The sequence below is a fragment of the Lycium ferocissimum genome, chromosome 7 (assembly GCF_029784015.1).
Source record: "Lycium ferocissimum isolate CSIRO_LF1 chromosome 7, AGI_CSIRO_Lferr_CH_V1, whole genome shotgun sequence".
Taxonomy (NCBI): Eukaryota; Viridiplantae; Streptophyta; class Magnoliopsida; order Solanales; family Solanaceae; genus Lycium; species Lycium ferocissimum.
In genome coordinates this window covers 52,649,590-52,673,512 of record NC_081348.1, presented here as the reverse complement: position 1 = coordinate 52,673,512, position 23,923 = coordinate 52,649,590, and the positions used below count along the sequence as shown (strand labels likewise).

General features: G+C 33.8%; 1 protein-coding gene across 2 annotated transcripts; it reads right to left on the bottom strand.

Moving 5' to 3' along the window:
- Window positions 1-7,853: 7,853 nt before the first annotated feature.
- On the bottom strand, window positions 7,854-23,632 carry LOC132065640 (NEDD8-activating enzyme E1 regulatory subunit AXR1-like). Of its 2 annotated transcripts, XM_059459120.1 has the most exons (15): window positions 23,550-23,632; window positions 20,974-21,146; window positions 20,716-20,879; window positions 19,426-19,536; window positions 19,061-19,140; window positions 14,856-15,006; window positions 14,664-14,757; window positions 12,331-12,419; window positions 11,413-11,486; window positions 11,160-11,322; window positions 10,846-10,931; window positions 10,630-10,671; window positions 8,740-8,823; window positions 8,468-8,648; window positions 7,854-8,350 (listed from the first exon to the last, which is right to left on the bottom strand). In XM_059459120.1, the coding sequence occupies exons 1-15, from the start codon at window positions 23,585-23,587 to the stop codon at window positions 8,267-8,269; spliced, it is 1,614 nt and encodes a 537-aa protein (XP_059315103.1). In that variant the 5' UTR covers window positions 23,588-23,632; the 3' UTR covers window positions 7,854-8,266. The 2 variants fall into 2 exon arrangements, with proteins under 2 accessions (XP_059315103.1, XP_059315104.1); XM_059459121.1 differs by lacking the exon at window positions 10,630-10,671.
- Between the last annotated feature and the right edge of the window lie 291 nt (window positions 23,633-23,923).

Sequence of the window (23,923 nt, the reverse complement as noted above, 5' to 3'; positions counted from 1 at the left end):
CTTTGTTCAAAGAGTGTCAATTGAAACTTGTTTTATATTTTAATTGCCTAGATGAAATTATGGTTTCGTAGGGAATGTTGCTTCTTAGCTGCCAAAGACCTTACGAGAAATCAAAAAAACTTAGTTCCGGAGGAGTGATCGCGAGGCTGAAATTTAAATAAATTGACGGTATCGATCGATGATCCGGCTATCACCATTCCACATCCGATCGGGGCACATCGTTCACTAACCCCCATCAACTTCCCTCCCGACATTTTAAAGCACTCTTTGCCACCACAAAGCTTTGTGCGGTAAAAGTAGTTTATTTTAACACAAAATGCGAACCAAGACATTATTGTTGAAACTTTGATACTATGGCTAAGCCAACCACTTATTACTTCTAGTACTTTTTATTTTAATCATAATGCCTCATGGGACGACCAACCGAAAATCCTGAAAATATTTCATGATCTCATCTACACTACGTCTTCTTCCATTCTTTGTTCTAGTTTAAATTTATTTATTTCTTCATGCAAAAGAATTGGAGTGTACAATAATTTGCGCAGTCTTAGACAATACCCTTTTACATTGACAAATGACAACCAAAACATAAACCTCATGATGCATGTAAAACCAACATCATTTTATAATCTTACGTTGACTGTCCATGTTTTTTTCTAAAGAATTTTAAGCATATTTTGGACCACAGCTTATCATATATAGACGAGTGTGTGTGTGACTCGTGTAACTTTTGTGGTTGTGGGACAAGAAATTAAAAAAGAAAGAAAATTTGATGAAAAGTAGTACCAGAAAGCTTATTACAACACGTTATTAGTTTCTCTTAAGTCAACACTCTTGTTTAACTTTTTCACTTTTAGGTTTGACACAATGAGTGAAAAAAAAAAAAAGTTTTATATGAGTGATCGCTATGCATCGTCAGATAGTTACATCATTGTAATCATACAATATTATTATGTCTTAACACTTTTTAATATCACCTAAAAAGTTCATTTTGAGAAATTGTGGCCATAAATGTCAAGCGACGAACCAAGTAAATTTTTATAATCTGTTTGGTCAAGCTTTCAACATTTGTTTATTTTAAAAGTAATTTTTGGTAGCAGTGTTTTCTTTTTTAGAAAGTACTTTTGAAAAGTGACGGTTTGTGTTTGATTAATTGAAGCTGATGTGTATAATTAAAGAAGGTGAGAACATGTGCAAAAAGATTCAAAATTTGAGTCTGCAGATTAATAGGAACACCTTATCATGTATGTTCAATCGAACAGACTATAATTCAAGTGTCTAAATGAAAATTTATCAACAAATTTGAGAGGCTATCAATATATTCTGCCCAATATTTATTTCTTCATGCAAAAGAATTGGAATGTACAACAATTTGCGCAGTCTTAGACCATACCCTTTTACATTAACAGCCAAAGCATAAAACCCATGATGCATGTAAAACCAACAGCATTTTATAATCTTACGTTGACTGTCTATGTTTTTTTTTTTTTTTCAAAAAAGAATTTAAAGCATAGTTTTGGACTACTACCGATCAATATATACACGAGTGTGTATAACTTTTCCAGTACCATCAGGGGTTATAGTAGGATGGATAGGAACCTTCCATCGTTAACTAAATGTTTCGGGTTTGAGTCTTGATATAAAAAAAATTCTAGTAGTTAATATTTCCCTTTAAATGGTACTTAATTACACGTCATAAATTTGGATTAATCGAAATCCCAATATGAATAACTGAGTAACGAATGGGAAACCAAAACAAATTGTGTTTGTTCCTTCTTGCCTGTGGGACAAGAAATTAAGAAGGGAAGAAAATTTGATGAAAGTAGTACCAGAAAGTTGATTACAGGCTTTGATTGCAAAAACGCGTTATTTTGATTTATTTGTTCTTCTTCATCATCAGTCATTATTCATCTCTTATAGTTTCTCTTAAGTCAACGTTCTATTTTTACCTTTTTTTTTTACTTTTAGGTTTGACACTGAGTGTGTGTTTGATACGAGGGTAAATTACTTTCGCTAAAATGTTTTTTATGAGAAAGTTTTTTGGTGTTTGGTACGAAGGAAGTAACTTCTCATAATTCATAACTATTATTTTCCACCAAAAATAGGAAAAAACTTCCCGCTCTTATGAGCGAAATTAAGTAAGATTTTCTATAACTATTATTTTATCTTTTAATTTCATATACTTGTTTTAACGTTCAACTAGCATTTAAACAATATTATTAATCTCTATTACTCAAAACGATACTCTTTAATTTGTTGATACTATTATTAATCTTTAACATGTATATTTGTGAAAAAATTATTTTTCATGTTCCAAGAAGACATTTTCTCTAAAAAATGATTTCCATCCTAAAACATTCTCAGTGAAAAAAAAAAAAAATTAGGTGTGGTCGTTATAACATCATCAGACTGTTACATCATAGTAATCATGCAATATTATCTCTCAACAGCTCTTTCTAAGAATTGAGTCAGTTTTTCTATAACTATTTTATCTTTTAACTTCATATACTTGTTTCAACTTTCAACTAGCATTTAAACAATATTATTAATCTCTATTACTCAAAACAATACTCTTTAATTTGTTGATATTATTATTACTCTTTAACATGCAGATTTGTGAAAAATTATTTTTCATGTTCCAAGAAAACATTTTCTCTAAAAAATTATTTCCATCCTAAAACATTCTCAGTGAAAAAGAAAGTTTAAGTTTAGGTGTGGTCGTTATAATTACACAGTCAGACTGTTACATCATTGTAATACTAATGTCAACAGCTGTTTTCATATCACTTAAAAAATTATTTTACGAAATTGTGGTCGTACCAAGTGACAAAACCAAGTAAATTTAGTCAAATATGATACAAAGCCATATCTCCACCTGTTTGAAGCCCATTGGTGATAGGCTCAGGGTTTCTTTGGCTTTGAAATTATTCGGTATGTAATAGTTATGAATGTATGTTAGCTTGTACGTAGTTTGATTAATTTACAGCACTCTTATATATGAAATATAATTGAATGTTTCTTTTTTTATTTTATTGGAACTATTTTGTTTCTTCGCCTTTGATCTGTTGAGCGAGAGCCCTTTCACATGGAATTACCACTTCATTATGGCTGACTTTGTATGACAAGTCGATCTAAAAAATTCACACAGACTTATACTATTAAGCTCATGAATCTTTAACTTGAGGCTACCTTCGCAAGTACATTTTTGTTACTCTTTAGGAGGCATCGGCCCCGAATAAACTATCCACCTCACAGTCTCTGTCTCCCCCTGAATGGGCATGTCGCCCTCACTGTTTAGATATTGAGTAGTTCTACCTACCGAAGTTTAGACAGATAAAACATCAATTCACCTAGTGTGATTTCTAATGAAATTCGTACATTGATTCCTAAAATTGTCACTCCAATTCTTTGAATGTTAGGCAATTCCACCGTTAGGAGCTAGCTATACTTTGGAGTGATTTTGGTATATCATCACATGATGTTATATCACGCCAAATTCTCAATATAATCTTAAGTCAAATCAACTATTGTGAATGGTAAGATTCGTAAAAGTTGAAAGATTTGACTAATGTTTTTCTAAAACATAATGCTTATTCAATAGTTCTCTATTTTTCATTTTATAATACTATAAAGTATTTAAGTCATTTAAATGTCAAAATTTCTATAGCAGCTAGAAAGAAGGGGGTCTATATGCATTACAAATTAATTAATGGCATATGATAAATCAGAGATAATCACATATATTGTCAATTGTGTATAATGGAAAATTTTCCACAGTGCCTCTGACTAATTCTTTTATCTTTCTTTTTCCCTGTGATTTTCAACCCTATGGAACTATACAAATTCAGAAAGTAGGCTTGTCTTTAGACTTACACTCACAATTATACTTTTTTTCAATAAAAAGATGTTGTGACATACTTATCTCAACTGGTTTATTACTTTTATTATTATTGTGGCTATGAAATTTTATTTGTCATTCTTCTAGACAACGTGGAAACGGCAAGGAATTTTGAAACTAGTCATTAATTTAGGCATTGTAGAAAGTTCAAAACACGAGAGAGAGAGAGACTTGCTCCTCCGGTCTCAAATATAATTGTTTTGTTAAATTAAATTTGTTTAAAAGGTAATAAAAGTTTTAGAAAGAGAAGAAATTCTTATCTCTAAATTTGCCCTTGTGGCTTCAATCTGTGGAGAGTTGTATTTAATTTGATGAGTTCAACCTTCAATGTTGAAGTCATTACACTTTCAAAATTATGACTTCAAAATTCAATATTTGTTAAACTTTTAATAATTTTTCATGTGTATATATATATTAGGTTAGTGTACGCGCTTTGCGCGTGACTAAAGGGCGTACCTTATTTGACAAAAACATGCAAAAGAAATTAGACTTAGTTACGAACTTCATCATTAATCCGGTACTAAATTGCTTTATTTTTTTTATATATAATTTATTACTAATCTGTCGGTAAAATAAGATTAGCAATGAATTCTATTGTTTAACTTTTTGTCGCTAATTCATATTTAGTTAGAAGTGAAATAACTTAATAAATAAATAGTATTGATAGGTTTCATTTGTTAGACAAGTGTAAATAAACAATGATAATTCATTTAGAATATATTTTATTTTCTACTATTTATCCTTATTATTTAAAATTTGTATTTTACCAATTTGACATTTAACATTATACTATAATCGATATTGCTTTATTTTTAATTTCTTTCACCACTGTTATTTTTCTTATTTAAAAAATTTATATACATAAGAGTTTTGTCAATATAAAAAATAAACTTACTAATGTGAAGAATTTGAAAATGAATAAAATAGGATTCTTTTGCTAATTAGTTATTCAAAATATTAATTATTTTGTTGGCCACATTAAAGGAAATAATATTTTTTTTATTCATATTAGTTTTGTAATTCCATAGAAATTCATATTAGAAAGAAGATTCAAACATTAAAATTTGGTCCAACAGCCAGGTGATTATCTTTTAAACAAATAATTAGTCAAATCAAGCCCTTTATTTCCTAGAAAACTTTTTTATTTGTTACTTAAACATAAGTTTTGTTTCCAGATCTAAGTTTTTCAAATTTCAAACAAAGTTTTCAACCCAAAAGAAGCAATACTGGAATATATGCCCCTTATAAGCGTTTAAACAATTCATCTCAAATTTTATACTAAGATAAGATAAAGATAAATTCAAACAAAGATTCTTGATAAAACTACTGTTAATATAGCGAAATATCAGAAAAGTAATTGATATTAAATAAACTCAAATTTGTATCACTTGACTCTGATTCTTGTGTCATAAAAAAAATATGGAGAAACTTTCGCGATTGCAACTTTAAATATAAACATATTTAAAAAATAATGATCAAAATAAAAGAAAACTTCGGCCGATTTTTGGCTTAACAATTCCGTATACATGTGTATTCAATAGACTAATCCCGATCACCACGTACTTTATACGGATTAAACTTGGTGCCGAAATGAATTTTTCTTTCAATGGACTATATTCCTAGGTGTGTTCTCTCCGTTTATAACATCCTTTCTTCACAAACTATACTATTTCATTTTTTCCCAAATAAGGTAAAGTTTTGATTAATTTTAAATTCTTACATATTAGGACTCTCTATATATTTCGAAAGTTGATTTAAAAGTCCTAAATATTAGAAAAATAATTAAATAACTATTTTGTCTAGTGTGAAATTTATTTTTCAAGAGTAAAAAAGGCGAACGACTTTCATGTAAGTAAAAATCTTGTTCGATTCTGAATATTAAGGATTCTTACTTAGTTCAAATAAGGAGAAATTTAATAAAATTTTAGTGATTTGGAAGTCCTAAATATTAGATTATAATTAAAGACGAACCTAGACATTAGTCCTAAATATCACCACCTTGACACCCTAACAATTAAGGATCAAAATTAAATGACGAACATAATTTCACCGTTGATATCAGAAGTCAAAATTATGATGATATTGATATACGAAAATACATTCTAGAGAATAAGGTGAAGGGAAAAAAACGAACTACATTATATATGAGCATAATAATATAACACAACTATTTGTAACAAATTAACTCAATAACAGAAAGGAGTATGGTAGGGTAAAAGATGACAACTTGAAATTTGAGACGGAAGAAAACTGAAATCGATAGTTTTGCCACTAAATCGATATTTTATATAATCAACTCATCAACATCGCAATTATTTAATCCAGTCTAACCTCCATCAGTAGAAGGAGGTGACTCCAATGTTCACCTGAAACAAAATTCACAAAGAATCAAGTCAATACTATTATCCTGAAGACTAACAAATTATACAAAATTAAAACAAGAAAAATAAATAAAGACTAATCATCGCAATTTAACTAATTTCTGAATATTTTTTTGAATTTGCGACGTAAGGTAAAGTTTAGGCTACAATGACATTACTTGATAGGAGGAAGAACATAATCAAGAATTTCTAATAAACTAAAAAATCATCAATCAATTCTATATATATGCCAACGGAAAAAGAATTTGCAACTCTAAACTAAACATGGTTGTACTGGCGGCACTAATAGGGTTAGATTGGCTGCCAGAATGTGAAACATCATGCCTCTCGGTGACCCAAAGAACAATCTAATTTCTAAATATATGGTATTGGAAAGATTTATAAATATAGTAAGGGCCCGTTTGGCCATAAAATATCAAAAACGTTTTCACTTTTTTTTGGAATTTTTGAAGTTGGAGTTGGAGTTGAAGTTATATTTGGCCATAGTTTTTGAAATTATATTTTTTGGTGAAATGTAGTGTAAAAAAGTGATAAAAGTTGAAATTTTTTGAAAAACAAGTTTTTTTTGTTTTCAGTATTCCGGAGTACAACTCCGGAAAAAAGTGAATAATTTTTTAGGCCAAACGCTAAAAGTAAAAAAAGTGAAAAAAATTTCCGGAAAAAAGTGAATAATTTTTATGGCCAAACGCCCACTAAGTCTCTTACTATTACTTGGACTCTGCAATTTACCTAAATAAATTTTTCTATAGAAAGAAATAAAAGATTGTGTCATAAAAATCAATGCATATTCGTGCAAAGAAAATTTTGTGGTTCCGGGTTGTTACTTTGGTGAGGTTTTTTCTTTTATAGATTTATATAAAGAAATTTTAATTGACTTTAAAGTCTTGCCCTAAATATTAGGACTTTGAACTTAGGACTTATAACCGTTCAAATAAGAAAGTATTTAATAATTATAGTTTAGTTGGTTTAAAAATTTTAAATATTAGAAAAATATTAAATGACAATTTTGTCTAATGCACAGTCTTTTAATGAAGGACAAAAAGTTCAATCAACATTTCTAAAGCCCTTCGTACTTTTAATATAATATAGATAAGTACACATACGCACTCTTCTTACGATATATTTCATAGTTAAAATATTCGAAAAATCTTAAATAAAAACTAAGAAATTCTGTTGTGAACAATCTCACCTTGTACATGTTCTACGAAAACTACTATAAGTTGCAATTCTTCACATATTAATATGGTGAGAAAATACAGTTTAAAACGTTGGTCAAAGTACATGTTTGACTCGAGAAGTGAACAAGTAAAAGTGAGCGGAGAGGGTTGTTTATCAAATGGCGTTATCTGTCTGATTCGTCTTTGTAATTCACCAAGTGTGGGGATAATCAAGTTAATCATCTGAGTGAGTGTTTGTGAATAACACAAACTTGTAATTTTCGGGTAGTAAAGCCAAAATTTATCAAATAAACCCAATTTCTTTTTCAAGGTTTTGAACACAACATTGCATTTAGCTGTCTAAGGTTTTCTATTACCTTTGTCTTGAGAATGATGACACTGAGAAGGCGAAAGGCAAAAAAAATGACTGCTTTCGTCTGTGGGTAAAAATGAAGTAAACCCCAATCAGATCAACTATTAGAGTATTGAAGTTAAACTCTTACCATAGATATGTTCCTAGGACAGCTGAAAGTAGCATTTTCCTCGCTTGAAAAGGAAAATGTTGGTGTGCAAATTTGGAGATGGTACTCTCTTGTTAAAAGCTTACACTGATCCTAAATTTACTCCTAATGGCAACTTTCTTTTTTCACATGCTCCTGCATAACTCTTCTGAAGAGATAGTTGGATTGAAAAACCGAAAACCCACAAAAACTGAGTTCTGCCATATGAAATGCAATCTGCCAAGGGGTGAAAGCAAAAACTATCATTTCCAGCGAACCTAAGAATGCAGCGTAAAGGTGAAAGGAAGGACATGCCTGTGAATTCAGGGACTACAGCAACAACAGCTGGGACTTGTTATCAATGCCATTAAAGATGAAAGTCCCGGACATGGGAATGAACTGTCTCGTGATGAGCTGCAGAGAACACAACATAATATATGTTTTAAATTTACCGCTCCTATGGCACATAGCTATAGCAGTTTTGATGAAAAACAAGAATCAAGATCAAAAATATTTGGAGGAGATCCAAACCTTGATCACTTCTTGTGATGCAACTCCTCCGACGAAGGCAGCCACTGCATGAAGCTCCGAAGCACCATACCGGCACATCTCATTAATAAGGTCCTCTGATAAGGCGGAGCTATTGCAACCAAGGTCATTGAGTAGGCCAACTGCTGTAGTTTTCAACCGAGATATATCCTCATCCATCTCACTACCAAAAAAAAAAAATCTTAAAGTCAGACAGCCATAAATAACTTCTCTTGAAAAATAAAATGTGTGGATGAGAAAACATCAGATTTTACCTGTCGAATTGGCCAGGAAATTTATTATAGTTTGCAGCAAACCGGTCAGCTGCTCGAAGAAGAATATAAAGACCCACAGCAGTACTGCCATAAAAAAGGGGGTAGAGAAAAGCTACAAATGAAGAATATGTACGCAAATACCTAATATTTTGAAAGATCAACAACCATATATGAATCCAAATGCAAAATTTTAACAGTTCAGCAAAACGATAATCTTTGAGCATCCATTCAGCGAAAAATGATACTTTTATCTTTGGTGTTAGGTACTTAGGTTCAATATAGTCTCTTACTAGACAGGGATGCCCGTGCTGAGCACAGGCCCAACGTTCTGGCAAATGTCTCAATTTTGTGTGAACAACATCAATTCACAAAGCCGATAATTTAGAAAGAGAAGGAAAATTATCACAGAATATCTGCTGTCTACAAGAATTCAACTAAATGAACAAATAAATATACTGCACAATGAATAAACTTGGAAAGTTTTTCATGTCGATAACTATCAGCACAGAGAAGCAGAAGCTTAGAAGTTTCTTTATCCTGGGTTTAAATTAACAGGAGAAAATAAATGAAGAAATAGTCCCTTTTGGCCAACATGTAGTTCATTCAATATGAGACATAAATTAAGAAAAGGAGAAGTGCGGGAAGATAGATTTAAATTCTGAACCTCCTTTCTAAAACAACAATTAATATCTTAAGCCAAACTCTCCCTGAGCTTCATTTTTATCTTCATTTCTTGATTATTTTTTTCCCCTTAGTTACACGCCAAAGGTGGTCCACTAATGGAAAAGGATTTAACAGATACATCAGACAGCAACTGTTGACACAACAAAACAGTTTCCAGCATCCAAACGGCTATACTGCGTCAAGGGCCGAGTGTGTATCATCATTTCCACACAGCATCAAATACCATAACTGTGGCCAGTGTTTCTCTGCTTCCACGTCCTATTTTTACTTTCATGGTGGAAAGCAACTCAAACAAAGCTTGGACAATATTACATCCCGAATTTTTCAGAAGTCTGATAAGCAAAGAAGAGCAAAACATTTAATTGTCAAATTACTTTTGGCTAAAAAAAAGATGGTTGTATTGCCAGTTCACTGTCAAACCTAAATGGCTAAGTAGCTGCAGTTCCAGGTCTATCGATAGAAGTATTTCAGAACTTTCTCTTTTCGTTTACTTTCTTCCCAATTAACCATCGATTTACCATTTCTTAGTACAAGGTACTATTGCAAATATTAAGAAGTGGTGCACCAGCGCAGTATCAGCATGACTAACGAAATAACTAGAACTCCAAAGAACATTCAAGACAAGTGTAACACAACCAACAAAAACAAACAAATTAAATCTTCAGAAGCTACTCCATCCTACTGCTTGCATAATTAAATATAGTCATCCAACCAAAGAAGACTTTATGTAGTATGAATCAGCAACTTCTCATTCACAAGGCAATGCTTATTTTATTCCTTCCAAGCTTCCCCTAACGCTTTGATTAGCATCACTAGGCAGTTAGTCCTATGACTTCTTATTACCTTCTTGCTCTACATGTCTTGTTCATCAAAAGGTGAGCATCACTTGCAAAGTAGTTTTCAATCAAACCATATTTAGAAAAAAGACCAAACCCTAGTTATCTGATAACATAGAGGCATCTAGACTAAATACTACATTTCATCAAGTCAAGTACACAGGCACCTTGAAGAGAGATTCATTTAAAGAATTTGATATACTCCTACTTCAACAGAAATGACGTAATAACCTAAATTATGTCTTTAAAATCTGAATTTCAACATTTGGAAGTTCATATGTTACTTCACTAGAAGCCCTTGGAAAGCGGATCTAGAAGGAAAAAAAAATCCACCACGAAATGGCAGGGGGCTTTAGCTCGATAAACTTACTTTTCAGGAAGTACTTTAAGAGAGTTGGCTTCTTGCAAAGTCCTGTTATTTGGTATCACAAAACAATCAAGGTATCATGAAAGGATCACGTGGGTTCGAAGGGCTTAAATGATCCCAAGAAGCCCTCTCTACTTCAATTAATATCACAGATGATTTTGCCAACTTGAGGTGATTTGACCATGCCAAACGATATTCCTATGGCAAGCAATTACGTACCCATGATCCTCGTCTGTCAGATATTTCTGTAACTCTGGTTGGGCAGGAGAGTTGAACTCATCCTCAACGAGGCGATATCTGCAAACCTAACATAATGAAAAGAGAAAATTTCAATGACTAGAAACTCAAATATCCCTCCAGAAATAATGATCTCAAATTTTAAAGACAATTAGTGGGGGGAATCGTTGTTATCTTAAGGAACAAAACATTCACCCATTATATCAGCACAGTTTCTTGAAAATGCGGTTCCAACAGTAAGTAATTCTAGATGAATGAACATAACTAATGGAAGGAGGAAAATGGAATGCCCTTACAGAAAGCTTCCTTGCATTTTTAGAGAAGCTCTTTATGTTTGCCTTGGAGATGCTGGCTGGATCCCTACTGATTTTCTTGAGTAAATTCTTGACCCTTTGCTCCATAACAAGAAAATCAGCCTCGGCCTTGGCTTGGTAGGTTTTTTGCAGGTTTACATACAATCTGCAATAGAGTCAACGGTACAAGACAATAAACAGTCTCATAAATTATAATAAAAAATCAGTGCGTTCTGGAGAAACTTAAACCACTAACTCAGTTGATGATGTCATATCTGGTATCGACCCCTCAAGAGGTGTCTCCCTGCCACCTTCATTAGCTATGAATTCCTAGAGAGCAAAAAACAATAAATCATATTGATCACCTGTTTCAACCAATGCAAGGAAATATCAACCAAGGGAACTTAAGCAGGCTGCTTAATAAAGGCTATCAACGATTATTTAGTTGCTGGAAAAGAAAAAGAAGAAAATTTTGAAGTAAGATAAAGAAAGACAAGGTGCTAGTTTCCTGTGGATCCTAAAAGAATAATGAATATACAAATTAGCATATAAAACAATTAAAAGAATGACATTTGACTATTGGGAAGATTATTTTTCAAGGAATCTCAAATTAGTTCCCAAATTAAGCTAAACTTCTCTAATCGACTTTGCAACTCAATTTTTTTTTGTGCAAATGCAGACTAGCAACCAAGACACAGAGGTCAGAAGGACCATAGCACTATGGAGGACAAAGCCAAAGCTTAGGCCTTTAAATTGTTGCAACATTACTCGGGTGAAGAACTCAACGAAGGCTCTTCCTCCATATCCTGCCCTCTTGCACTTTTTAAAGGAAAGGGCAGACAAGGAAGATTTAAATGAAGAAACTAAAACATGTACAAGCAGATCACCAAGAGACGAACCAGTGGAAGTGAGGAACTGGTACTTCGACGCTTTACAATCAACTTAAAGCCATAAATTATATGGACTGATTTAGACATCAATTTTCTATTTAGAGCTAAAGAAATGGGCAAGAATAACAAAACATCAGCAGGCAAAATCATGTTTTAAGTATAGTTGTCAACTCATCAATTCTTCTTTTAATCAGGTTAATTCAACTAACTAAAGCTGCAATAATTCCATAAATTGTTTCCCCCTCCCTTCCTATTTATGTTTCTTCCAAGAAAATGCAAGTTACCTTCAGGGCTGCTACCATCACCCAAAAATCAGATGAATTAGAATCAACTTCTGTACAGCTGTCATCAATAATCTTCTGTAAGTTTGGACCTGGTAGACAAAAGAGAAAAGTCAATATACAATGTCCGTTCCAAATTAAGATTCTGCCTAACTATCTTGAATCCGACATAATATCAAGTTTCCAGATAAATTCTTTTACTCCATGAGTATTCGTTTTGTTTGATAAACTAAGATATAGAGTAACTATAATACCATAACAAATTAGAAACGGAAGTCTTCATCCCAACTCTAGACCCACTTATTCTTTGGGATATTTATCACTCCAAAAGACTTTTACCGCAGAGTTATCCTCTAACATTAAAGAAAAAGAGTGTGAGTGAAAAAGAGTAAAGTTGTGACAAGAGTTAAGTTCTTTAGTGAGCTTGTAAAACCAAAGGGTTGAGAGAAAATCGTTGGTGGTGAATGAGTTCTAAAACCACAGTTATAATGATTGAAAAGAGTCCAGAGAAAAACGTTGGTGGTGAACGAGTTCTAAAACCACAATAGTAGTTGACTGAAAACTGAGAAGCAATCATATAACCTTGTGGCTCAAGGGCACTGGATGTAGGTACCACATCCGTACGCAAACCAGTATAAAAATTCTGTGTCGATTTTACTTTACTGCTTTGCTTTTATATATCTTGATACATCTAGCTATTGCTTTGAAGCTATTGAGTTTTCTGTCGATACAGAAAAAGTCCATTCTATTCCACTAATTTTTAATGGGAAAAGGGTCAAATTTACCCTCCAAGTATGGTTTATAGTTTAAATTTGCCCTCCGTCAAAGTTTGGGATCAAATTTGCCCTCCCCGTCAGGATACTTGGTATATTTGCCCTTTTTTTTTGAGAATGGTAATGTTAAAGTATATTTGCCCTTTTATGGATGGAAGTGTGACTTGGACTAAAAAATTAGCCACGTAGGCTCCATGTAGACTCCCCAAACCCAATTATTTTAACCCACGGCCTGTGACCCGTTTACCCATCATATAAAATAATACAACCCTAATCCTATTATTTTAGAAAAGAGAGGGAATCAAAGAGAGAACAGAAAGGTGAATCGGCGATATCGTTCTCCATCGAAACCCTAGTTCGAAATCGGCCTGACAGGTACAAAATTTTCCTTTTCCTTGTATTTAGTGTTTTAGTTTGTTGAATCCGTTAATGATTGATTCGCAATCATACCACACTTGCACCTCCTTTGTGAAGACCAACTCACCAAGAGAAAGGCTTGTAAGAGAGGAAAATGGGGGCTGAAATCAATAAAAAATGAAAACCCTAATACCCAAATTGTGAGGCACAATCTGGTTTAAGAAAAAATGAAGAACTCGTTCCCTCTCTTTTCTAAAATAAAAGGATTAGGGTTGTATTATTTTATATGATGGGTAAACGGGTCACGGGTCACGGGCCATGGGTTAAAATAATTGGGTTTGGGAGTCTACATGGAGCCTACGTGGCTAATTTTTTAGTCCAAGTCACACTTCCATCCATAAAAGGGCAAATATAACAAGTATCCTAACAGGGAGGGCAAATTTGATCCCAAACTTTGACGGAGGGCAAATTTAAACTATAAATCATACTTGGAGGGTAAATTTGACCCTTTTCCCAATTTTTTTACAAACACAAACCCACCCCCCCCCCCCCCCCCCCCGCCCACACACACACACCCGGTTAAGATTCATACACAATTAAGGGAATATATTCATTCTATAGGCAAAGAGAAATATCCCTAATACTTTTAAAAATGGGAATCAAAAGATGAAAACCGTTATGCAGCTTCAAAGAAATCTCAGAGATTTTAATTTAGAAGAACGATAATCGCACTCTCTATAAAGAATTTAAATCATGTATTACTGAAGCTGGAGTACTGCAAGGCTTTGGTTATGGGCTTAATTGGATGCAGCTTCAAAGAGATTTAACAGATTCTATAGTAGAAAATATTTAATTTTATCTTCTACTATGAAATTTTTTAAATCTATTGTAAACTGCGTAAGATTGTCCCCATGACATCACGTTGAGGGCTACCAAAAACAATATTTGAAAACATTATTCAGCTACAGGAGTTAGTACTTAGCAGATGGACTGAAGAGAATTTTTGTTATTAATGTGGGTGCAATGTCAGTGACAAGACACCACTATCCACTAAAAACAGGATTTGAATCATTGGTTATCAAAAAACAAAAAAACAAAAAAGGATTTGAATCATTAAGACTCCATCCAAAGACTCAACAGACTATAAGAGTCACCACAAATAACATTATGAGTTTCTAATATATCACAATTCACATAAGGACTCACCAATCCCTCGTGGAGAAAAGACCTTGTATGAAGCTTCCATGGCTTCTTTATAGTTCTCTTCATCCATTGTGATCATCTTGGACTTAATTAAATCCTAAGGCATTCAAGAAATTGATCAAATCACCTTACATGGATCAAAATAGAACAATTAAGGATGAAATTTTAGAAGCATATAAAAATATATTTATAAACCTTGAATTGCCTTTTCTCTTCCCTGGTCGAGGGAAGATTTCCACCATGAGTATTTGCCCAGTCCTCTGCTATCTTAACAAGGATAATAATATATGGCGTGTGCTTATGTACAACAGCATCAGTTGTGTTCAAATCAATAGTTTCTGTGAACCTGTAAGGGATACATATGAAATCAGCCCCTTCCTTTCTCTATCCTTTGCCTTCTCTTGATGGGGGGAATATTTATTTGTTAATAAGGAGAAAGAGCATGGGACCGTCCGATTTGGTGTATTAGATGAAATAATCATTGTACAAAAATTATGAACTAAGTAATCCAGCGTTTGGTTTGGGTTCTCAATTGTTGCATAGCTAATACTCTAACAAATAACAATGCAGGTATTACTAATACCTGAATAAACATCCCAAAAGACAGAAGTACCCTCAATATCAACGTTTCGTCTTCAAAGCTATTTCAGAAGCTCAAGAACGTAGAAGAGTTAAAACTTCTATCCTAAGGCTATCTTTTCATTCATTCTTGTTTACCCTCTAAATGCATTTTCAACCAGTGTCCCTGGCGTCCTTTTAATCAATTTGATTGTTGATATAAAGAGAAGATAAAGGAATTTCTTGCTCTGTATAATTGAGTTGATTACAATACTAAAACTCCAACCCCAACAAATTTTTGTTTGTTTTTTTTTCCTTTTTGTATGCGTGTGTGTATCACTTTTGGGTATGGGAAGAATACTTTTCAGCGTGACATGGGGTTTGGAGAGGCCAAAGGGACTGTAAAAGGGTTAGTGGAATGGAGAGGGAGGAAGCTTCAAGAAAGTTTGCAGAGAATTTGAATAGGTGAGTTTTTCTAATAAAGCGAGAAGCCAATGGCTTTGAGAATGCAAAGCCAAGGATATAACAGGAAACAATTTTTTTTTATGCTAAACCAAACACATAACTTCAGAATTCAGATTATACATTGTATACCCCATTTTTAATACAATAGACCAGATATTCATCCAAAAATTCTTATACGCCAAATAATACGATCATTATTAACCCTGGTATTATCCGGTCCTTGCCCGGACCCCGCTCATAGGGGAAGCTTAGTGCACCGGGCTGCCTTTTTTATTATTATTATTAGTCCTGGTATTACAATTCCAGTATTTTAATCCCTGCAAAACTTTATCCAGTAAACTCCTGAAAGCTCTTAGCACAGGATGCATCCCAGTAAAACACTCAAATCAGTGAAATTCCAATCCTCATCAAAGATATATCTAAAAAGATGTAATACAGCAATGGCTTTACACCAACAGATGCTGAAAAAATTACCCAAATCCATACATAACCTAAGAATAGCTACCAAGCTTGCAAATTTTTGTGTTAGTAACACAAGCCTCCCGGAAATACAGAACAAATTATACTACCCAAAGGAAGAAGGTGAAAACAAATGCATCTGATCATTTTTCATCTTACACATTGCACACAACTCAAAGCTTTGAAGCTTCTAAAGTCTTCCCAACATCAGTGAGCGGTTTGGTACTTGAACCATGACTAGAAGATTAACTAAATTCTTCAACTCAGAAACCTTTTTTATTCCAATAAAAGATTCTGAGAAAGAACACCGGGTGTCCTCAAACTAAAAGGCAGTCTCTTTGAGCCCCTAATGCTTGCATTAGGCTAATCACACCCCATGGGGGGACTCAGAAACTCAGAAACCTTTTTGATTCCAATAAAAGAAGCCCAAGAAGAAGATTCTGAGAAAGAACGAACAGATAATCTAGAAGAACGAAGCTTTTGAGAAAGAAAACTTAACTGATCTCAAACTAAAAGGCAGACATTTCAAAACATAGACAAAGTACAGGTTGGCCGTGGGAGCAGCCACTAATGCTTGCATTAGGCTAGGTTGTCCACATCACACCCCATGGGGTAGAGAAACACCCCAGGCCCTGTGTTGGATTTGAGCTCACAACAATGGAGAAGGAAGAAGAAGAAGCCCTGCTAACTAAGAGATAATTTGGATGCTTTACAGTGATATAGGAGCATGATGGCTCCGGGCTGCCCACTTTTGCCACATAACCATGCTGGCAGAAAATGCCAAAAATTAAGAACAAGGTCATCCATTTCTCTAAAGATAACAGTATTGCCATTCATTATATGGGAAACATACTATGAAAATGAGAGTTCCACCTAAAGAACCACAGCCATTTTCCTATCCATTTGGGGAAAAGCTACTGCTCCCAATTTCCACTTAAAGAAACATTCTCCTATACCAGAGGCACCTAAGACACAAAACTCTCCACTAAAAAGAGTTGACAAACAAGCAAGTTCTCTCTGCTTCACAGAAGTAGTCACATCAATGGAATAACTTGCTAGCAACTCCCTAAGGGATCTTAAGCATAGAGAAAAAGTAAAGGTAACGCAAAAACACAAGCTTGATCGTTATTTCAAAATGTAACGGCTCTAGATCATCTCTTTGCACACTTTTGGATACATTTAAATGTCAGCTTAAAAAGAGCATCCTGCCATTGCAGGAATAAGGGAGATAAATTCTCACACACTTTCTGGCATAATCATGTTCATGGGATTTATAACTCATAAAAAGTGTCAAGAATAGGTAAGACATAGAAGAAGCCTTTTTTATCAAGAAATAAGGTTTTATAATCAAAGGGCATCAAACACCCGCATACCAGAAATATACCAAAAAGTAGAAAATCCAACAAAAAGATATGATTTTCTATGAACGACAGCCAATCTTCTATATACCTATAGGGACCTCATGCATGTGCCAAAAGGGAATCTGGGAAACAAGGCTATTCCTCAGGTGTACGTAGTCCTTCTCTATACTATCAAACGCTCTCCTATTTCTCTCTCTCCAGATAGTCCACATAAATGCTAGTAGAGAAACACCCCAGGCCCTGTGTCTTCTCTTCCACCCTCTAAAGCTCCAGCTAACCAATACTTCTTTGACCGTGCATGGCATCACCCATTGAAGACCAAACCAGTGCCGTAGCCCACCACAAACTAGACATTACCGGGCAATGTAAAATAGATATTCCAGGAGGGTCTATAACATTATCCTTTTCTTCCAAGTTGCGGATGATATCACCATGTTCTTGTCAGATCATAAAAGAAAGAGGCTTCTTTTATGATCTGACAAGAATATGGTGATATCATCCGCAACTTGGAAGAATAGGATAATCTTATAGCCTCTACTCCCTGGAATATCTTTTTTTTTTTTTTTGGACAACGATGGTGTCCAGGCCAAGTTGTGCATCTCAAATATTTCACCCGTACCCCTACCTCCCACCAGCACGAGTATTGGGTAAGTCTCCCCACCAAGGCTTAGGCAAATGAAAACAAGAATCACCTAGTAATTTTTTATCTCGACTGGGATTTGAATCTTGGTTAAGAGGTTTATATGCACTTGATTGACCACTATGCTACACCCAGGGGTGCCCCTACTTCCTGGCGTATACTTCTCAGTCCTCAAAATCATCCGAGGAAACATAAGAAATGAGAGTGCACGAAAATAAGAGATGGTGCTAAGTGTACAGATTATTATCCATTGTAGAAGTAGAACTACATGCCCCTACTTCCTGACATATACTCCTCAGTCCTCAAAATCATCAGAAGAAACATAAGAAACGAGGGTGCATGAAAATAAGAGATGGTGCTAAGTAGGCGTTTGGACATGCGATTTCATCTCATGAGATGAAATCAGCGTTTGGACATGCGATTTCAGCTCATGAGATGAAATCCCAAATCCTCCTAAAAGGCATGATTTGGGATTCCAAATCATGATTTCAAACTTTTTAAATGTAAAAGTTGACCCATATGTTTATATTTTGTAAAAAGAGATCCACAAGTTGGTAGATATATTTACCAATCTTTACCAACCATTTATATCAAATATTAAAAGAACTATAAGTTTTTTTAGAAAGGCATTCCAGTAGTGTATTAATTTTGTTATGAACTATGACTTGGTCCTTTGGTAAGATTGTATAAGAATTGGGAAAGTTTTGATGGTTTTCACAACTTGTGGGGTTTTTATGTCTATAAGAAAAAATACAACTTAAGAAATCCAAATTGCACGTCCAAACAAAACTTCAACTTCAAATCATCATGATTTAAAATCATGTCCAAACGGCTCCTAAGTGAACAGATTATTATCCATTGTAGAAGTAGAACTATAACATGTCAAGCATAAAGGAAAGCACAAAGAAACAGCCGACCTCCTAAGTTCTGGCCATGGGTTATTAAGCCGAAGATCATCTAGAAAGTGATCAGGCTTCGATTCAATTACTGTATGTTCCTGCAGATAGAAGATAAATTTTCGGTTAACACACAGAAAATATATCATGTTTGCTGAGAGCTTTATCAAACAAACTCATTGTTAATTCTTTGCTCATTTATTCTTTCACTCTGTTCCTATCACTTGACAGTTGTTTCGGTTCAAGTTAGTTCCTCATAATGAAATTGATCCTGACAAAAAATCCATGATAATGGTAGTCACTGGTCTGGACCACAGTTCTCTATCAAAACTGGATTTCAATGTTAGACCAGTCCTGAAATAGCAAGAAAGCAGCATTAAGATTACCTTCACACTGATCCTGACAAGACCCATGAGACCATAGGAACGTGCAAATATTAAAATAATATTTGCCTCCCGACAGATTCTATCCAATTTCACCATGGAATCTTCAACCAGCTGAAATAGAAAAGACAAAGTAAAAGATAAAATTATCAGAAATTCCCTTGCACTGATATCTGCCGATAGACAATTAGCCATATTACGAATTTAAATTGACCTGAATGGCAAAGGAAACAAATCATTACTTTGTTTGAACCTTTGGTCTTTTTTTTTTTTTTTTTTTGGTTGGACGGGGGGAAGGGGGTTGTTCTTGCTTCTACAATTAAAGACTGGATAACCTGCTAGCATAATTATGCAGATACCAAAACTAGTTGTTCGCTTTTTCAAATCAACACGGTCCTACCTCTTTCAAAAAGGAGTGTAGAAGACAAATATGATGCTAATCAACATATTTCAGAGCAATGAAAAATTGGAAACATTGTAACTCGCAAAGTACTAGTTCGGAAGTACAGAGACTCTCAAAAACCAACATACTATATAATAGATAAAAAGTGTCTTAAAATGATTGTAACTTGCAAAGTGCTAGTCAAGAGGCATAATTGTCAAGACTCGTCAAAATTGACATGCTATACAGTAGATAGAGTTTCTGGAATTCCTCCAGTCATAAACATAATCGGAATTCAGATAAAGCAGATTCTACTAAATAGTCAAACATGACACTGTAACAAAAGTTCTCTCAAAACAAACACAAAAAGAAATTGATACAGTTGGGTGTGTACAATATAGACTATATGAGAGAGAGTGTGTATACATCATATACATATACATATAACATAATACATATACATATAGCATACATACACACACAAACACACACACACAGAGATATACATATATGTACATATATATATATATATACATGTGCATATACATATAGCATACATACACACACACAGAGATATACATACATATATATATATATATACATACATATATATATATATATATATATATATATATATATATATATATATATATATATATATATATGTACATATACATATATAGCATACATACACACACAAACACACACACACAGAGATATACATACACATATATATACACACATATATATATATATGTACATGTATATATATACATACATATATATATGTGCAGGGAAACAATATAAGTAAGTTTTTCTGATAATGAAATTTAAGTCTTAAAAAAATTGGATACACAGGATCCTGATAAAGTCAAATTTTTTTATGAGGAGTACAAGATGATTCACGTTACCTGTGTAGCTATGATCAAGGTAAACTGAGAAAAGAATGATGGATTCGTCTCAATTAGTTCCTCCGGGCAATCTTCTATAAACTTGGCTTTAACAGCATCATTTAACTCTTGAAGAAATGCACACACACACTTTGCCTTCGATTCTCCAACACTTGATTCATCAACTACCAGAGATAGGAGAGAAAAAATAAGTCTATGGTAAAGCAAAGGCTTTCTAAAACTGTAGTGCATACGCATACACACAACCATGTAACATACCCATGAAATTATTTCCAAGATCACCCACTTCAACCTTGGAACCATCAACAACAGTGATGCTTCCAACCCCACCAAGAACAAGATTTTTCAAAGTTTCGGAACCAGTTGGACCACAGTTAAGTAAGCAGATACTGGCTTTCTCCAGCGCTGCTTGTCCTTGCTCACCCCATATCCTGCAAAAGAGCTTCATTATTATCTCCAATTTCGCATACTTTAACGGCATATTTGGCCCCTTTTTGGCTTGTTAATCAGCTAATTAGGTTAATTGTGGGTTCCAATTAAATTAAGGGCATATTTTGACCAACTATTAAACGGTAAGGGCATATGTGAGCTAAACTATTAACGAAGGGCATATCTGCTCAATTTTGAATACTTTAATGGCATATTTGGACCTTTTCCGTACTAAATATTTAAAGGTATCATTCTTTTCGGGACAGACTAAAAGAGAAAGTGCATCACATAAATTGGGACGGAGGGAGTATCTATTTTTACGATGAGCGTGCGTGAATAAATTTAAGTCCTATAGTTAACATATGCTTAACACAGTTGATGATATGTGGCTTGTGATACATGTACATTGTATCTGCCCTACATGCCTCAAGTTATGTGGTCTTCAAGTTCCTATCATTATTTATGGTGTTTTATAATTCCCAAATAAAATGACTGTCCATTATGTACCATTTCTATTCATATTAAAGACTCGGAGTATCTCAGTCCTAAGTGCCCTCCATAGGACCAGAAAATAATTATTTAGATCAAATCCACATGAATACGCAAGAATTGACACCCTGCCTAACCTTAAGCAAAACATAGGGAAAACAAAGCAGGAAAAGTAAAGAAAAAAGAAAAGCAAGCCAAGAAGATTCAATAAGTCATCTGCATTTTCCATATAAGAAGTATGAGAAAAGGTTAAATTGCAATTTCAATTTGGTATAATAAGACAGTTACAAACATGATCAATCTTTATAACCGACCAATATTAGGGAAATAAGTTCTTCCCCGCAAAATGAACCATAAATAGATATAACAACATATACAGCTTCAAAATCTAAAAAAGAAAATGTTTTGCATAATCCAATTGGCAATCCAAATAACAGCATTAAACGTGTATCAACTTAACACAGTTGACATCACCTTACACAGTTGACATCACCTTACTCTACAAACTAGGAGTTTCTCCAGAATATATACAACTAAAAAAAAGGGCAGCCTGGTGCACAAAGCCCGCATTAGGAGGGTCACGGGAAAGGCCGCGCCCCAAGGGGGTATGATGTAGATAGCATACCCTAATGCAAGCATTATTGGTTGTTTCCCCAGCTCGAACATGTAAGTAGATAATCTCTTCTTCTTTTTTCTCTTTTTATAATAACCGAGAAATCTGCTATTCCCAGCTTCAAAAATCCGTGGATAATGCCCATCCTTCTTCTCCATTAAATTACCACACTTGGTTCACACTTAAAAACTGGAGAACCTACCTGGTTCACACTTAAAAACTGGAGAACCTACCTCGAGCTTTAGAGAAACCCAAGGGCAGCCCGGTGCTCTAAGCTCCCGCTATGCGGGGTCCAGAGAAGGGTCGGACCACAAGCGTCTATTGTACGCAACCTTACCCTACATTTTTGCAAGAGGTGGTTCCACGGCTTGAACCCGTGACCTCACCTCCTGGTCACATGGCAGCAACTTTACCAGTTACTCCAAGGCTACACTTCAATCTCAAATTTGTCTTAAAACTGAAATTATTTATTATTGGAACAAAATGGATCCCAATATACAGCCAAGCCTCTCTATATAACAGCATTGTTGGGTTCGAAATTTTTTGGCTATTATTGGAATTGTTGTTATACACCTATAACAGCATTAACATTTAAATAATATTTCGCTGTTATCGGTAAAAAAGATGCATAAAATCTAATTTTTCATTTTTTAATTGTCAAATCCTAAGCTTAATTACACTTTGTATAACGAAGAGAAATCTTTTAATGATGAAAATATATATTCATATAATATTCTTTGTCATAAATAGTGTATTAAATTTCAAAATATTTGATCAAAATCTCTACATTTATTATTGGTAATTATAGATATTCTATTTTTATAAATATTGTTAATTATTATATTACCAAATAAAAAAAAAGATAGTTGTTAACTATGGGGGGTAATTTTACAAAAAGACGTATTATTATAAAGTTAGTTGTTACTGTTATAGGTAAAATGCTGTTACAGAAAAGTAAAATATACCATAAAAACTCGGTGCAGAAAAAGTTTAACAGAAATTAAAATTATTATTTTTTGTATATACAGTAATGTTGAACCCCCTTGGCTTCTTCATATATTTGAACCCTTTAGGTGAAAATCCGGGGGATTTCTTCTCAATATAGAGGATTACCTAGCCAACATCAACTAGTTTGGGATTGAGTCATAATCAATTGATATTTATTTATTTTTATATATGATTTTGCACAAACCTAAAAAAAACAGAGGCATTTTCTCATTTCAGCTATCAATTTTTATTTTAGTGCAAGAACAATAAGAGCTACAAATGGAAACATAAGAAAAGCATAGAGTAATTAATTCACCTGAGTTGACGATCGTATTTTACTTTAGGTTCAGCCATTGTTGAACAGTTGATATTAGAGAGAACTGTGATTTTTCTGAAGAGCATATTATTGAAAGAATTGGGGAAGAAAAATACATAATAGTACCTTGTGTTTGGGATCTGAATCAAAGTAGTCCTGATACTTTTAATTTGGAGCATTAATGGTCCGCTAGTTACGCAAAATTGATGCATTTTTAGTCCATGTTTGAGCGAACCGTTAAAAATAACTCAAACGACGTCACGCATCCAAATGACAACTTTAATTCGAAACACTTCCAGGGTTCTTGATGGTGATCAAATAGTGATGTGATTAGAAAGAAATTAAATTAGTATTAATTAAATTCTATCATGATT

Coding starts and splice junctions, on each gene's coding strand:
- LOC132065640 (XM_059459120.1), bottom strand. CDS start 23,587: ATGGCTGAACCTAAAGTAAAATACGATCGTCAACTCAG. Junction 15,007..19,060: donor CCATGGCCAGAACTTAGGAG/GTCGGCTGTTTC, acceptor TATCCCTTACAG/GTTCACAGAAACTATTGATT. Junction 8,649..8,739: donor TTTCCTGGCCAATTCGACAG/GTAAAATCTGAT, acceptor TTTTTTTGGTAG/TGAGATGGATGAGGATATAT.